Here is a 17,175-nt window from a genome sequence, read left to right on the forward strand (position 1 = left end):
AAATAAATAAATAAATAAATAAATAGAGGTGGCTCTCCTAAGAGGGAAAAACCTACGGTGCTGTTTCCATCGGGATAGCGGAGGAGAGAGACCCTCCTCCACTGGGTGCCGAGGAGGTAGGAGAGGGGTTAGAAACCAGAGCCAGAGAGTCTCAGACCCCATGCCGCCCGAGGAAGAGGAGGGCATGCCTGGTAAGGGCAGGCTCCGGGCCGACGAGGGATCCAGGGTGTCTGCAGTTTGGATGCCGGGGGAGAGGCTGGGGAGGGAAGACCCTTACGCGGTAATAGTCGGTGCTGTAGATATCCCTGCTCATGCCGAAATCGCCGATCTTGACCACTAGTCCCTGACCCACCAGACAGTTGCGCGTGGCCAGGTCCCGGTGCACAAAGTGCAGACCCGCCAAATACACCATCCCCGCAGCGACCTGGGTAGCCACGGCCAGCAGCTGCCCCAGGCCCAGGGGTCCTGGAGCCACGTCCTCCCCACCAGCCAACAGCTTGGCATCAGGCCCGTGGGACCTATGAAAGAGAGGGGGAGAAGGGAGGCGCTGGGAGAATAGAACAACCAGGAGCCTGAAGAAGGGGATCCCAGGGAGCTGGGTGTGATGGACCAGGAGACTGCGGGCCAGAAATGGAGGAAGGAAAGAGCTGGGGAGGCAGCTGTCTGGAGGGGCTGGGATGGGGGGTCAGAACAGGTGTGCCCACCTCCAGGGCTTCCACAGACATTCCACATTGCCCATATCCGTGCCTTCCTCTCAGGCAGCCCCCTTGAACTCCAACACCAGCATGCAGCTGCCCACTGACCTCTATGTCCCTTGGCAAGGGCACTTCAGACTCAACTTTTGCTAATCTGAGCTCAATATCTTTCCCCCAAGCTTGTCCTGCCTCAGTGAAGGGAACCTCCCCGACCTGGGCTCTGTGCCTGAAACCTGGGAGTCATCCTTGATTTCTGTGTCTCTCTCATCTTTGCCCTCAGTATCCAGCCATTTCTGTGGGGTCTTCCTTCCTTCTGAAAGTTTTCAAGATGCTCTCCTCCTCCCCACAGCCCCCACTCCAGGTTGGTTCCTGGTCACTCATCTCCATTCCCCAATATTCCTTCTTCTGGACCTTTGTCTGAGCAGATCACTTTGCCAGGAATGCTCTTTCCTACTGGCTGGCTTTCTCCTCACTCATTTACACCAGGTTTCTGTTAAACATCTCCAACGTGCCAAGCACCAGAGCTGCAGTGCAGAGTATGATGCAGATAAACAGGTCACAGCAGAGTAGCGTGAGAGGCACCGGATGGGCACTAGGGGTGGGGATGGAAGAAGGCGGGGAAGGCTTCCTGCAGGATGGGACATCTAAACTGAGACTCAAGTCCTGAGGGGAAATGGTTAAGCCATTCGAAGGGGGCGGGGGAGGGTGAAGTGGCTGGGAGGGAGGCCCAGTGTAGCAGGCAGAGGGAACCGGAAGTGCAAAGGCCCAGAAGGGAGAAGGAACGGAGGGTCCCTCCTAGGGGAAGTCCTCCAGACTTATCTAAGCACATTCATGATTCCTTCCTTTGACTCTCCCAGTGTTCCATCCAGCATTTAGAGCCACTTCTCCCACAGCCTGGGCCCAGAGAGTGGCATCTCTCTGGCCTGTATCCCTCGAGACCAGCACTGAGCCCATACTGTGTCTCGTGAGCAAGGATATGGGCTCTTCTCTGGCATTCTCTTGACTCGGGTTCTTCCATGCCAATCTACCACCGCACTCAACCTCAGTCTGGTCTCGCCTCCCTCCTGCTCCACACCCTCCATTGGCTCCCCTCGGGCTCTTCTCTGGCATTCTCTTGACTCAGGTTCTTCCATGCCAATCTACCTCCGCACTCAACCTCAGTCTGGTCTCGCCTCCCTCCTGCTCCACACCCTCCATTGGCTCCCCTAATCCACAGGGTAAGTCAGACTCAAGGTCTCTCTTTGCTGAACTCTGCAGCCTGGCTGCATGAATGACCCATGACTCCCAAGGGGGTGTTTGGGGATCAGACAATGACCATCGCCTGGACAACCACACAGTGCTTTCTCATCCAGAACCACAGCCCTCGACATCTCTGCTACTGGTGGGGAAAGTGAGGTCAGAGAGGAAAGCTATCAGCAAAGAAGGTTTAGCCAGTAAGTGGCAGCCAATTCCAAACTCTGGTCCTCTCCCTGCCTAACACTGTCCCATCCTCACAGGGGGTGATCTCACAGGAAACATGTGACCATCACTGTCAGGGGTTGAGAGCAGGGGCTCTGCCTAGGGTCACATACCCCCTTGGGCAAATCACTTAACCTCTCTAATCCTTATCTGTAAAACAGGCATACTTCTTAGAAAGTTATTAAAATTATCAGTACAAATAAATAAACATTATCAAAGTTGTTCGGTCCAAAGCCAAAGAAATGAATTTTTTGTAACTTTCTTCAAGTATAAATTACCACATATTCTTGGAGACTATAAAAAATAAATATTTTACATTATTGTATAAGATATATATGTACAAGCGCATAGACTCGAAATAAGAATGAATCGTAGGGCTGGTGCTGGTGCTGACAACACCAAGGTGAAGCGTTCAGATCCCCTTACCGGCCAGCCACCAACAGAAAAAAGGAATGAATTGTAAAATATATAAAAACATGTGCCTGGAACTTAGAAAGTGCCTATAAATGTTTGTTGTTGTTGTTCCTGTTATTGTAGTTATCTAAACCGCCACCTTCTGCGGGCCTGCTTCTTCGTGACACACACAAATGCACATAGACCCTCCGCAAAGCCCACCCATCCTGAAGTTTTAGCTCACAGCCTCTGCTAGTGCAAGCTGCCTACTGACACACTGTCCTTCACACAGACTGTCTGTACATTCACACATCTGCCTCCTCTAGCCCCTCAGAGTTCCTTGGGGGTAGGAACTGTGCCTTCCGGATCCTTCTTGGTGTCCCCCCCTCAGTTTGACAAACAAGCAGGAATATGCCTGTAGGGAAGGGAAGACAGGGCTCAGTAACAGAGGCGAGGGGCTTGCACTGGGGCCACCAGGTGCTCATACCGGAGGAAGCGGTTGAGGTCACCATGCCGCATATACTCAAAGACCATGAGCAGAGGGCGGCCCTCAGTGCAGACGCCGAAGAAGCGCACGATGTGCTGGTGCTGCAGCATGGTGAGCAGCTCTGCCTCACGCTGGAAGTCTTGCCGAGCGCTCTCAGACACCTCCTTCAGCGCCTGGATGGCAGGGGCAGGGATGGAACTGAGTGGGGGCTCAGTCCTCACCTCCTAGCATCCCACACCGCAGCTCCGGGAGGTGTGGACCCAGGCTAGAAATACCTTATGGCCACATCTCACCTTGACAGCCACCAGCATCTTATCTTGCTCAGGCAGCAGGTTGTGGCACTCAGCAAGGAAGACCTTCCCAAAGGCACCCTCGCCCAGCTCCCACTTGAGCACGATGTCCCGGCGCTTGATGTGATGAACACCTGGGAGGGGCTTGCAGGATCAGATGGATCCCCAGTCTTGGGAGGGATGGGGCAGTGGGAAAGGCGGGACTGTCTAGCAGGGCTTTGTGCTGCACAGGGTACCCAGCCAAGGGGTTGGATGGGGATTGAAACTCAGACTTCACTCCTTCACCAAGCCCCGTGTCATGGTGTGGGGCTGCATCTGCTTAGAGAGAACATGGTATGGGCTAGCTGTGGCCCTAAGTGGGGACTGCAGTCAGGAGGCAGGCTGATCTCAGCCTAAGGAGGATCTGCTATAGTTGGGATCAGGGTGGGGAGGGTGGGAGGGACTGTTCAGGCCTGGGGCAGGCAAGGGCGCTGGCCCAGGGCTTCTACACACACACACACACACACACACACACACATTCACCCCCACCCTTGACCCAGTGTAGCCCCTCACAGGCATCACTGAAGTATTGTGGGTTCTCAATGATGTGGCCTTGGAGCCCAGAGCCTTTGCCCTCGGTGGGGGACAGAGAGCTGCCACCAAATGTCATGAAATGCAGGGACATGGCCAGTCCATCCTCTGGAGCCAGTACAGCTGGGCCTGGGGAGAAGACACAACCACATGAAGGGGTCACAGCTTAGGCATATATCCTGGCCCTTGCCCACCCATGCTTGCAGGGTACCAGGCCACCCTCACCTTATAGCTTTCAGGGGTGGGACAGGGGAGCTAGGGAGCGAGACAGCAGGCAGAGAGAAGGGGAGGCACCATGGCCTCTCTCTGTCTGGCTCCTGTCCAACCCCTGGCCCCATGGGCACCAAAGAACTCCCCCACTGCCCCCCCTGCAGATCCCAGACCTCCCAGACCCACTTAGTGTTTGACTACAATCCAGCCACCAATTAGCAGCTGCTACCTCTGAAACTACCCCAGCAGCAGCCCCAACACACACACACACTCACAAGCCCCACAGCCAGCCCCTCATCTGTAACCCAAGCACACTCACACACCCTAGAACTCTGTGTGTGCACAGACCCCCCATACAGAGACAGAGGCAGGAAGAGCCAGTAGGAAAAAAAGCCAGTAAGACAGACAGACAGCCCTCTGCAGCACCCCCCACTCACGGTTGATCCCAAACTTGTTTCTCCGTCCACATTTGTTGAGCACAAGGAGCAGTGTGGAAAGGAAGAGGCAGGCAAAGACAGCCAGGCCCACAGCCACCGAGACCTGGGGGTGGGCATGGTTAGATCCAGGGGCTTCTCCTGCACTCTCAGAGCTCCCCATAGCAAGCCGTTTCTCCATCCTGCATAGCAGCCCACAGCCAGGCCCCCAGCCCTGCCTCCTCCTCCCCTGGGGACCTCTGCAGTAGCTGTGAGGGTGGCTGACAGAGCTCAGGCCAGACTCTAGTGATCTCCCTGCTCTGACCAGAAAATGACATGCAGATGAGCCTCTAGCCCAGCCTCTCAGTTGCAAAGCTGCACAAGCCTCTATTTCCTTTGCTCACCCCAAAAGGTGTTTCGTCCTTCTTCTCCACTGGGTCTCCGGATGTGCTGTTAGTGTCTGTTGGGACACAGGGAAGGAAGGGTGGGCCTTGGCACACACAGTATCTCCTCCAGCAACTCCCTGCCCTGGCCCTAGCTGGCCACTAAGGATTAGGTCAGCTCTACCCAGCCTCAGCTCCAGGGACCAGAAAGACCCTACCTCCCAGCCTGGGCTACTCACCCACTGGCGAGAAGGAGACTGCAGCAACAGGGAGGAGAGAAAGCAGTCAGATGGAGGAGGAAAGCAGTGAGTCCCCTGCCCCCTCTGGGACTCATCCCTTTGGGGGTGGGAGTGGGACAGGGGTGGGGCTGCTAGACCTCAAGGAGATGCACTCAGCCTTTCTCCAGCTGGGCCACGGGTGCCCTGGTGCATGGCTCTCTCTTCAGCCAGCCCCAGTGAATGGAATAGCTCAGGGGTTCAGAAGTCCTGGCTTGGGGGTGTGGGACAAGAAGGCCAGCACAGAGCTGGACACCAGGACTCCAGGCTCCTTTCTGTCTGGGAACAGACACTCCAACTTCTGGGATCAGGGTCATAGCAAGAAGTGGGCCAGGCCTCCCTGGACACCTGGATCTCCACCCCAGGAGGTGCCTGGGACTGGGGGCGGGGTTCAGGATGGCTCTCGCACCAGGGATGGGGTCCTCCGGGTTGAACTCGAAAGGGTTGTCCATGAAGGCAGCCATGACGTAGTCGGCGGCCTGGCCAGAGGGGTTGGCAGCCAGCAGTGTGTAGTTGCCATTGTTGACATGGGTGGGCTGGTTGAGGCGTAGGCAGCCGTGCCGCACAGTCTCCACAGTCTCATTTGCTGCTGGCTCCAGGAACTCTGTGAAGATGAAGCTGGTCTCGTTGAGCACAGAGCCATTGAAGAGCCAGCGCAGAGAGGGCGCCGGCTGCCCGTCCACAGAGAAGGGGATGCACCAATGGTGCTGCTCCACTGGCTGGTGCAGCTGCACGCTGGCCGGGACTGCGGGCCGGAGAGAGCAACAGCCAGCATTCAGGGGACAGCCAGAGGGAACCCCGCAGACCTGACAAGTCCGGTGCAGGGCGGAACCAGAAATCAGGCCTAAGAGAAACGGGCCAGCAGGCCCTGTGAAATTCACAAGGAGAGGCGTTTTGTAGAAAGCTGACAGTAGATCATAAATAAATCTGGCAGCAGGCATATAAAATTCAGAGGCTTACAGAGTTTAAGTGGTGAGCCTAAAATAAATAAAGAACAGCCATAGAGAAGTGGGGTGCCAGCTTATGGCAATTAAATATGGAGTCTTTTGAATAAGGGATCTAGAAAAATAAAGTGTAATCAAGCTTAAGAAGATGGGGCGAGGGGCCTAAAAATCAAACGAGCAAAAAATACAGAGTTAAAAACTTTTTGGTAAAAGACATGGATTTGAAATAGAACGAGCCTGGAAAAAGAAAAGGCCACTCAATAATAGGAGGAAAAGTATATGTTTGTATAACCATACACAATTTATACCGGAATTCCAGCCAGCATTCATGTAATGGAATAGTATCTGGCAGTGAATTGAACGAACTATATAGCTATTTCCATCAACTTGGATAAATTTTACATATGCAATGTTGTGTGAAAGAAACTAGACACAGGCTGGCTGGTTAGCTCAACTGGTTAGAGCATGGTGTCAAGGGTTTAGACCCCCAAACCAGCCAACTGCCAAAATAAAAAAAAAAAAAGAAAAGAAACTAGACACAAAATAATACATGCAATATGATTCCATTTACGTAACGCACAAGAACAGGAGAAACTAAACTACATTGATGGGCAAGCATACGTATGTAAAGTTATTTTAAAAGGAAAAAAACGGTTAGCACAAAAGTCGGGATGAGGTGGGGGAGAGGGATGGGGACAGGTACGGGGGTCTGCTAAGTGCCGGTAAGAGTAATTATTGTTTAAAGTGTATATGTTTTATGCACGTTTTAATGTATATCTCACAATAAAAGAAGAGAAATGATATAAAGTAGAAGATTTAAGATAATTTGTTGGCGGACCTAGAGAAATTAGGCAGCAAGACTGAAGAGGAGCTCAGGAGGGGAATTTCCTCTTTTAAAACTAGGATGCAGGGGCCGGCCTGTGGCTCACACGGGAGAGTGCGGTGCTGATAACACCAAGGCCACGGGTTCGGATCCCACATAGGGATGGCCGGTTAGCTCACTGGGTGAGCATGGTGCTGACAGCACCAAGTCAAGGGTTAAGATCCCCTTACCAGTCATCTTTTAAAAAAAATTTTTTTTTTAAATAAATAAATAAAATAAAAATAAAAAATAAAACTAGGATGCAGAGCAAAGGGCCCAAGGCGGGATGGGCACCAAGAAGTACTTTGGAGCAGTGGGAACTGCCCAGCAGCTGGTGTTGAGGGCCTCAGGTACCAAGCCTTGGGCAGGGGGCCAGAAAGAAATCCATCTCCACCCCTCGGGCCTTGATGAGCCCCCAGGATGTCCCCCGAAGGATCAGGTTTTCATGGGAATCTGGAAACAGCTGGAAGGGAGCAGCTGTGGAGACACACATCCCAACCTTTCCTCCAGCCCCCACCCTACATCCTCTTTTCAGGGAAGAAGAGACGAGTGGGGGAGGGTGTGCAGGGGCAGTCACTGAGACTCACAGGAGACGTTGACCTGGACAGAGACCTCAGCCCGGCCCACATCGTTTTCCGCCCAGCATGTCACGTTCTTCCTATTGAGGTCACTGGTGACACTGGCTAGCGTCAGCCCCAGGGATGGCAGACTCTCAGATTTCTGGGTCAGGGAAGAGAGGGGGAAAATCAGGAAGAGCTTCAACCAGCTTGGGACTGAGGGCTGGGGGCAGGCAGTTGGAGCTGATGTCTTTGAGGAGCCCCTCCAGCTCCAGATGGAAAGGAGAAGAGGGTGGCGGTGGGGGAGAGGGAGACAGGAGGGAGAGGGGGGTGGGAGAAAATACAGCAGAGAACGGCCCTCCTCCTTTTGAGCTTGTTTGTAGACTATCTCCTGGAGCACTTATTTAATGATCTGAAAAATCTAAGACATAGCCAATAACCTTAAAATAGGCCAAACCAAAACTAAAACCACCCATCTGAGCAGCTAAACAGATGTCACACATCCCAAGTACCAAATTCACACTCAGCTCATTGGAGAACCAGCTAGGGCCTCACCGCCCATTCATTCTTGTTTGACCCACACATGGTTCTAACAAACTTAGTCTCAGCCCAAGGAAGATCAGAAACAAAGAGAGGGTGCTGATGACTGGGCAGCAGCTAGAAGCAGTAGCAGCAGCACCTTCTTTGGCCAGTGAAGACAATTAAGCGAGGCCAGAGAAGCAAAGTGACTTGATTCTGAATCACCATCAGAAGACTGAATCAGCTCCAGATGCTCTTCCTAAGAAACTGTGGACGTGTCTTGTGTAGGTTATAGGACATTAAGACAACTGTCACTCTTGCTGAACCATGGGTTTTATGGAGTTTTTTTGATTCTGTAAGCTGAATAGGGGACAAAATGATTGACATTTTAGGAAGCTATTTTCATGAGATGATGAAAATAAGTGAAGAGGTAGAAAAACTTCATTTATCTGGAAATTTCATAAACGTTGAATCCCTTGAACACACAGTAGAGGAGGTGCCATTTCCCTGGGCTTCCGCTGGAATATGTGCATTCAAAGATTCCAGAAGCTCGCCACAGCCTTTTGTGCAAGCTCTGGGTTCCAGCCACCTCATGGGGAAGTCCTGCCCTGCCTTAAGCCTCCCTCAGCTGTCCTATCTCCTCCAGTCACCCTGGGGTCTGGCTCCCCAATAACTCTTCCACTGGAGCTGCTCTGCCATCCCTCACTCTCCTAACTGACAGGGACCAGCTTCTTTTTCCCTCCATTTAACCCAGTTAGGGTGTGACTTTTCTATAGAAAGTTTCTAGAAAACGCAGGTGGTAGCAAACATATAAATCTTCCAAAGAGAAAGAAAAAGTCTGGAATTTCCCAAAACAGTTGATCTAAGATCTCTCCACTCAGGGGCATGGCCTCTGTCTTGTCCCCTTTCCATTACTCACTCTGGGCACCTTTGGCTAGTTTCTCTCTACCATGTCTGGGCCCCCCTGCTCAGGGCTCCAGTGGTTCCTCCTTCAACATGGTTCCAGGGGCCTCCAGTTCTGGAGATGGCTCCCTTTCCAAAGTAAGGGCCTCCGAACTGAACACCACACCCCCAGTCCCATTGGCTCACAACCCCCAGCCCCTGTGTGTCCACTCCTGCCACACGGGGGGGGCAGCTTTTTGGGTGGGCACAGCCTATTGCCAGCCCCTGTTGACCTTGTCAACAAGGCCTCCTGAGTCAGCTGTGGTTCTCTCAGCTGCCTGTCGCCAGTCTAAGGACAAAGGGCAAGGCCTAGGCTCAAAAACGTCTGGATAACAGAGATAGAGGCCAGAGAATGCCCCAGAGGCAGGCAGGACATCAGAAGGCCATCATGTCCACCTCCTCAGTTTACAGATAAGAAAACCAAAGTGCAGGCAGATTAAGGGATTTTTCCAAAAGTCACTCCCAGAATTAATTAGTAAGAGAACTGGAACCAGACCTGTGCCTCCTTTACTGATATGCTCATCACACACCCAAGAGGATGCTTTCAGAATCTCTGGAAAAAAACCGGAAGACACCCCCCGCCCCCGCCCCGGAACTCGCCCTGGTGCAGGACAAGAGATATCAGCCCCCTCCCTGGGCTTCAGTTTCCTTATCTAGAAAGGGGGTAGATGGGAAGGATGTGTCCATCTCAGTTCCAACAGCCAGCACCATGTTTCCTGAGAGGGGGTCTAAGTTCTGGTGAGTCCAGCAGAGCCTGGGGTCCCTGCTGGGCCAGTGCCCACCCTAAGAGTATGTGTGTGCCACAGCTTGAGCCTGAGCCCTGTGGGTCTAAATCTATGAGTCCATCTGTCACCCTCTATGTCACTGTCTCTTTTCCCTCACAGTGTCTTTGTCCCTGGGCCCTGCCCAGGCCTCTCTTGGGGGGTATGGCAGGTGAAGGGCTTCTCACCATCACCGTTGCAGACTCCTCCAGCTCCGAGAGGATCCAGCCGGCCTGCTCCAGGCCCTGCCCCTCCACCTGGCACTGCAGCATCACGTCGTCCCCCACGTTCACAGAGGCATTGGACATCTGGACCTTCAGCGTGGGCACACCTGGCCACACAGGATGCCCAAGGGGTATTAGAGCTGGGAGTGGCCTCAGAACTCTACCCCAGGAATGCTCCTTCTCCCACCCTCCTCAGTGACCTTGAGCCCAGACAATGCCCCCCAGCCTTCAGTTTCCCCCAGCCCTTGCCAACGCTGGTTCCCCAGTCCCCTTCGGTGCTTGCTCAGTGCCCTCTCCGCAAGCAGGTCGCTCTCTTTGCCAGCCCACTTACGCCACCTCCAGCACCTACCGCAGTCGGTGTTGGGCATGAGGGCAAGGGGGCCCTGCCCGGAGCACTGCAGCTTCTGTTCACGCACTCCGCCCAGCCCCTCCTCCTCCCAGCGCTGCAGCCAGCGCAGGGCACAGGAACAGTGCAGAGGGTTCCCCGACAGGTCCCTAGTGGGTGTGGGGGTACACCGAGAAAGTCAGGGAAGGGGCAGGTGTTCGGCCTGAGGAGTCACAGGGAGTGACAGACTTGGAGTAAGAGGGAGCAGTTAGAAGGCAGCTAGGAAGGTCTAGAGGTGGAGGGAGGGAAGGAGCCGGGAGAGGCTCCTCTCATGGACCTCAGTAGCAAGATGTTATTAAAAGAAACAGAAGGCAGAAAGTCGAAGGCAGCTGGCTGGGGGCTGCATTGGGCTCCCTTACTCTGGGTTTCCCAGGGTGACAAGCCAGACAAGGGCCCTCAGCATAGTGACAAGGAGGGAAGGGCACACCCTCCTGTAGTGACCCAAAGGCCTTAAGTGCCCACCAAATACACATGGACCACTGCTTCCCCACCCATCCCATGTGCCTGTGTGCACACGCAGTGGGCCTGCGGGTCCACCAGCCCCCAGCCTCCTACACCCCCAGGGCAGTAACCCCCTCAATGGATGGTCCTGCAGCCTCTGCTTTGATGGAGGGTTCACAGGCATACACACAGTCCCTAATCTCAGCTCACAGCCAAACATGCAGTCCCCAAAGCTACACCCTCCCCCCAGCTAGAGCCACACAGACACAGTGACATAGCATCATACAGAGACACAAGTGCATGTGAGCACACACATCACACACACATTGCTGCTCCTGCTCTTGGAAGTGCCCACACTCACAGTTGCTGTAAGGAGAGGCCTTGCACTGTTTTCCACGAGAGAGACTTCAGAGCATTGAAGGAGAGATTCCTGAGGGAGTTGAGACACAGTGAGACAGACCCCCTGAGCGACCCGACCTCACTCTGACCCAATGTGAGGGAGAGGAGGAGCTGAGGAGGAAGTGGACATCTGGCTGTCCCTCCCCAATCCAGGAAACCAGAACGAGCCTAGGAAGGCAGCTTGTGTATGTACCTGGGGGCGGGGGGGGGCTTTTTGAGTCCCACTCCTCTCCCTGGGACAACAAGGGTTAACCCCACTTAACCCCCTCCCCAGACCTCAAGAAGGGGGCATCTGAGGGAACAGCCACTCCTCCCTCCCCCACCTCTTCAGCCCCAGCTGGCAAAGTGCTGAGGCCACAGCTGGGGGAAGGGGCTCCATCTGTGCTCTCCCCTCCCCACAGAGCCCAGGACCGGGCCAGCGCAGGAGGAGGAGGGCCGAGGCTCCCACACTCCTTGCCCCTACCAGACAGACTACAAAGATCTCAGAGTCTCAAAGTACTTCCTCAGGTCCCCTCCCTGCTCCTCCTTCATGCCCCTCCTCAAGGTCTAAGGAAAGTCAGGCAGGAAAGGCCCCAAGCTCCCAGCCCCCTAGTTGTGGAACTGGAGAGAGCGAGCCCAGTGAGGTTCAGGAGCCCCAGTGCTCTGTGCCCTACACCAGGCTGCCACTCCTGGGACCCTCTGTTTCTGAGTGTCCTGCCTGACCCCTCTTCTTGCTTAGCCATCCTAGAATTTATGAGGGCTGGGCTGAAGAGGCACCCACACACGGGGACCAGAAACACTTTCCACTTTACAGCCAGGTACAGCTGGGTTCTATCCTGCCACTTACAGCTGTGTGACTTCAGCACAGAAACCTCTCTGATTCTCAGAATCCTCATCTATAAAATGGGAACGACACTTTCTCACTCGGTTGATTGCAAAGATTCACTAACATAAGTACTGTGAAGTATCACTGAGTACACATTTTTAACTGAAGCCCCAGTACATAGTCAGTGATGTAATATCACTATTTTTTTTCTTGTTAAATCGCTGGACACAGTGGAGAGCTTAGAGGACCCAGCACAACTCCATAAATGGCAAGCCCCACCACTCTTCTCACCTCTCCACCTGCTCATGGTGGGGGACAGGAGGGCTGACCTCTTACACTCAGAAGGCCAGGGAGGGGCTGCCAAGGACTCAAGAGGATCTTTCTTGCCCACCCCATGCCCCTCTCTGTCCTCTACAGAGGGGGTGGCTGTGACTCCCCAGATGAGGGGCAGATCTGACAAACCAGCTCCCAGGCTATCCCAGGGGCCAGGTTGATGCTTCCCCTTCAGCGGGAGTAGGAAATGGAGTCCCAGCCAGCACCCAGGAGTCCTGCTCCAGCCCCTTGCTCCCTTTGGACTGGTATGTATCTGAACCCTGGGAAGAGAGATGGGGCAGGCACTTATGAGAAGTGTCCCTGCAGCAGGGAGCATGGAAGTGAGACAGCAAGAAGGCCCTCTAGCTGGCAGAATGAGAGCTGAGAGCATCGCCATCCTTGAAGGAGATGAGAAGCCCCAGGAGAATGGGAGACCACTTCCCTGACCAGGCTGGGGCCTTCCTCAGAACAGTTCCCTAGGGAGGGCCAAGTCCATTAGTGGCCCAATTCTGGATGTCCTCCCCACCCCCCACAGCCCAGCCCCAGCCACTCACAGGCGACTGAGCCGAGGAGTGAAATGGAAGGCATCTGGCGCCACGGACAGGAGACCACTCTTCACGATGGTGCTGGGAAGGGGTGCAGGAGGATCAGCCCCCAGCTCCTCAGCTATCCTGGGCCCCTGGCTCTGTCTGCCCATCCCAGCCCCCCAGTCCCAATGCTGAGTCCTGTACTCCTGCCCATGCCCTTCATAGTTTCCTCAGCTATGGGGTCCCCTGGACCCTTCAGAACCCCAAACTTTCTTCCTGACCTCCCCCAGCCCCTCAGTCCTCAGCCTCTCAGGTTGTCCCAGGCCCTAGGACCCTTGAGCCCTCCCTGGACCTCTGGTCCCCTGGGCACATGCTAAGTCCGACATCCGCACAGTCCCCAGTCCCCTCACAGGTTTCTCAGCTCCCCTAGGCCCCTCAGGTCATCGAGCTCCAGATGCTGCAGCTGCTGCTGATTCTCCATGTAGCTGTGGGGAGAGGGGATGGGAGTCACAGGGATCAGGTCCATACTTGAGTTTGCATGCCCACCCACCACCTCCCTCACAATCACACATGCACGTGTGCGTTCATGCACATTCACATGCACACACACAGACCTGCTTGTACACACACACATGCATGGGCATGCACATGCACACACACGTGCTTACTTATGCACAAAGACACGCCTCTTCACAAGGCACATATGCACGTGTGTGCATGAACACACACATGCACGTGCATGCATTCATCCTCACACCCTCACACATGCGCACAACTCTCACACACCTCTTGCACACATACACCCGGGCATGCATACACAGAGGCATAAACATATGCACAGATGATGTTCACCCACATTCCCACAAGCACATGTGCATCCAGGGACACACATGCTTGCATGTGTGCACGCTCATACTCTAACATGTGGACACACATAGGCAAAGCTCACATACATCCCTCAGGCACACACACACACACACATGAATGAGAATGTGTGTGCGTATTCATATTCATAAGCACACAAGTCCATTCTCAGCCTGCTATTCTGTGTTTATACCAGGTCTCCCCTGCACATGCTCAACAACGGGGGGTCATGCTGAAGCACTTGCTTCCACAAAGGGCGCAGGCTCATCACTGCCACTGCCCCACCCAGCACAGAGAAAGCCTGTGGTCATGCAAGTGTGTGTTCCCAAACATGCCTGCTCAAGGGCCACTGTCTGGACTTACCCATACTGCTACACACACACACACACCACCCTCTCTGCCCCCTCCCCACACTCAAGCAACAACCCCTATCCTCCCCACCCCCAGCCTTTCAGCAGAGCAAGCAAGAGGAATAGAGGCTATTAGTCAGAGACACCCCTGATCCCCTCTGTACCCCAGAAGAGACCCAGGAAGGAGGAGAGGGACAATGAGAGGATGGATCCAGATTGTGTGGGGTAGGGAGAAGAGGTAGGGACTGGCTGACTTACACCATGAGAGAGAGATAGAAAGGCTCAATGTCGGGGCAAGGCGGGGGCAGAAGGGCAGAAAAAAGAGTGAAACAGAAACACGGAGAAAAAGAAACTGACAGGAAGAGACTGGCAGAGAGAGAGAGAGAGAGAGACAGGCAAGGAGAAAGACAGATAAGGAAAGGGAGACAGAGAGACAAATAGATAAGGACAGAGAGCCAGAGAAAGCAAGATAGAGAGACAAGAAAGAAGAACATCCAGGCATTGGGAGATGGGGGACAGCTGACACCCTGGGCATGCCTAGCTTCTGGACCTGGCATGCCAGGGAGTTCCTCAGAACTCAGCTGCCCTGCAGTGGCACATCATTGTGCCCACACATGCCAGAGGCCCCTGACTCACTGCTAGTTCTCAGTAGCCTCCCCCTTTACCTCCAACTTTCCCAAACTGGTGGGAACCAGGACCAGCCCAAGTGACCCCTCCCCCTCTGCCTTTCCAGCCTTGGCCCAAGTATGACAGCCAGGTATCAGGTCCTAAGTTCCCTAATATTACTAGGAAGTAACCTCCAGTGACTCTGAGGGAGCGCAGGTCCCTGTCCTGCCCACGCCCCAGCTCCTGCCCAGAGGGTTTCAAGCTGCAGGGACCCAGGGAGGGGTGAGAATGCAGTGACCAGCAGGGTGTACGCGAGCTGTCAGGCAGTGTGCTCAAAGCTGCCTCAAAGCCGCCTTATTCGTTTGGATTCATAATCAATCTGTCTGTTCGAGTCCATTATCTCCTCGTTAGCTCTGTGGGTGAGGGAGGAGGGAGGGGACTGTGCAGAAGGAGGTGGGGGAAGGGGGGGTTCAGGCTGCAGCCCCATCCAGAGGGACATCTCAGCTCACCACCCTGCATGTCTCCTAGTCCCCGGCCCTGGCCTGTCCACTCCCCCTACCCACCCCCGCCCCAGGCTGGACCCACTTGGGGCTTCAAAGGGAATTGGGAAATGAGAGCACTGATGGGGAGCACTCTGGAGCCTGGACCCTGGTTTGAGGCCCTGAGTGATGAGAGGACTGGACTGGGACTAGCAGCCTGGATCTCATGCCCCTACCCTTCATGCAGAGACCTAGGCACAGACTAAGACAAGGCCATCTCCTCTCCTCCTGGTCTCCCTAGAGCCATTAGAGAAAGAGATTGAATACCTTCCCGTTAATTACCATGAGATACCCGAGTAACTCAGTGCCAATTATTGCAGGCTGCTCAAGTAAATTCCAGACAGTGACAGCCCCCACCTCAGACACCTTCCAGCCCATCACTTCAGGGCAAGGCCAGGGTTCCTGTCCACCCTCTGAGCCCAAGGCCATAGGAGGAGGATTTTCTACCAGTTCCCCGTCTTCTGGAAGTCTTGCTGGCCCCGCCAGCCACACAGAATATGCAAGTATTTTCCAGCCATCACCATGTGATGCTTGAGTACCTCTAGGCCAATTATTACAGCATACTCCCATAGGTTTCACCAGCTGCTAAAAGTACTTGAGTATTCTGTAACCAATTACTGCAGGATGTCAGAATACTGCAGAATGCTGGAGATTCCTCCCAGTTTGGGACCCCAAAGGGAGGAGGGTCTCTCAGCAAGAGACCTGACTCCCTGACCCAAGTAGGGAGTCAAAGATGGAAACAGAGATGGGAATGAGGAGGGAGAGGAGCCAGGAGGGGCTCCCATTTCCCACATCCAAATCAAGGGGTTCTGGGGGCAGGGGATGGTGAAAATGGGGAAAGGCTCAACTCCCAAGCTATGACTCCCCACCACCTCCCACCAATTTCAGCTCCATTCCCAATTCCAGGGGAAAAGCTGGGGTTGTCTGGTCATGACAAAGAAGGGGGTGGGGACTGATTTCCCCCTAGAAAAAGGAAAAGGTGATGAGGGTGCCAAACAGGGGTTCTGCACAGCTAATCACTCGCCTCCATGGGACAGAGCTCGAGCTTCCAGCTGAGCTCCAGGATGCGGCTTCTAGACGGATCGGCTCTCTCAGACCTGGACCACGGAGATCCCCCTAGCTGTCCCCGAAGCCGGCGCCCCAGCCCTAGGCGACATTGAGGCAGTGGCCGCGGGGCTTGCTGGGGCAGCTGCGGCAGCGGAGAAACGCCGGGGCACCGCCGAAGGCTGCGTGGTGCCAACCTTCCGCCGCGCCCTCCCCACCTAACCCAGCAAGCAGGCAGAGAGTCCGCGCCCTCGGGGCACGGCTATGCCCGCCTGTCCCCGCGCCCCTCGCTCGCCCGACACTCACAGCTCGGTCAGGTTCTCGGCGCCTGGCAGGTGGCGGAGGCTATCTAGGGCCACAGCCCTGGTGCAGCGCAGCCCCGAGGGGCCGTGGGGACAGCAGGCATCGGGGCAGGGTGAGGCGCCCGCAGATGCCAGCATCAGCCAGGCCAGCAGGCTGCCCGGCCCCGTAGCCCGGAGGCGCCCGCCGAGGTGCCCGCGCTGTCCGCCTCGCAGCATCGCAGCGGCTCCCGCCTCACTCGGGCCGGGCCGCCTTCTGTGCGCTCCCAGCTGCCGCTGCCGGGCCTCCCCCGACATGTGCGTTGGGCGGTGTTAAAGACCCAGTGGCCAGGAAAGGGCGGAGCCAGTGGCCCCCGCCCGGCCCCGCCCCGCCCCTCCGGCTTCAGCCCAGCCCCCTCCTCTCCGAAGCCCCCAACTCTGCCCCCTCCCCTTTCGGGGGCCCCCAGCGCCAGCTTCTCCCTCAGGATCCCTCTAGCTCCGGGAGACACGGAGAGGTCGCCGCAGAACGCCTCAGAGGTGTCTGCTCCGGGTGGGGGAACTGGGACGTTGATGCGTTGTTTCTCCCAGTCTAAAGCAGCTGCACTTTTACATCTGGTGGGAAGGGGAGATACTGGACCTGGG

General features: G+C 55.1%; 1 protein-coding gene across 2 annotated transcripts in view; it reads right to left on the bottom strand.

The window, feature by feature from the left end:
• Positions 1 to 16,893, bottom strand: part of NTRK1 (neurotrophic tyrosine kinase, receptor, type 1) — a 21,012-nt gene extending 4,119 nt beyond the window's left edge. Inside the window, exons 1-15 of one of the 2 annotated variants that reach the window (XM_008570283.1) lie at positions 16,562 to 16,822; positions 13,263 to 13,337; positions 12,880 to 12,951; positions 11,171 to 11,239; positions 10,333 to 10,478; positions 9,948 to 10,090; positions 7,568 to 7,700; positions 5,584 to 5,919; positions 5,139 to 5,156; positions 4,921 to 4,976; positions 4,541 to 4,643; positions 3,876 to 4,022; positions 3,327 to 3,457; positions 3,034 to 3,206; positions 278 to 518 (exon numbers count right to left, since the gene is read on the bottom strand). In XM_008570283.1, the coding sequence (XP_008568505.1) occupies positions 278 to 518; positions 3,034 to 3,206; positions 3,327 to 3,457; positions 3,876 to 4,022; positions 4,541 to 4,643; positions 4,921 to 4,976; positions 5,139 to 5,156; positions 5,584 to 5,919; positions 7,568 to 7,700; positions 9,948 to 10,090; positions 10,333 to 10,478; positions 11,171 to 11,239; positions 12,880 to 12,951; positions 13,263 to 13,337; positions 16,562 to 16,773 (2,055 nt within the window). In that variant the 5' untranslated portion in view covers positions 16,774 to 16,822. Of the gene's footprint in view, positions 1 to 277; positions 519 to 3,033; positions 3,207 to 3,326; positions 3,458 to 3,875; positions 4,023 to 4,540; positions 4,644 to 4,920; positions 4,977 to 5,138; positions 5,157 to 5,583; positions 5,920 to 7,567; positions 7,701 to 9,947; positions 10,091 to 10,332; positions 10,479 to 11,170; positions 11,240 to 12,879; positions 12,952 to 13,262; positions 13,338 to 16,561 lie in introns of both variants that reach the window. The other variant, XM_008570277.1, reaches the window with a different exon arrangement.
• Positions 16,894 to 17,175: the final 282 nt, after the last annotated feature.

This window comes from Galeopterus variegatus, unplaced genomic scaffold (assembly GCF_000696425.1).
Source record: "Galeopterus variegatus unplaced genomic scaffold, G_variegatus-3.0.2 Scaffold33, whole genome shotgun sequence".
NCBI classification, from domain to species: domain Eukaryota; kingdom Metazoa; phylum Chordata; class Mammalia; order Dermoptera; family Cynocephalidae; genus Galeopterus; species Galeopterus variegatus.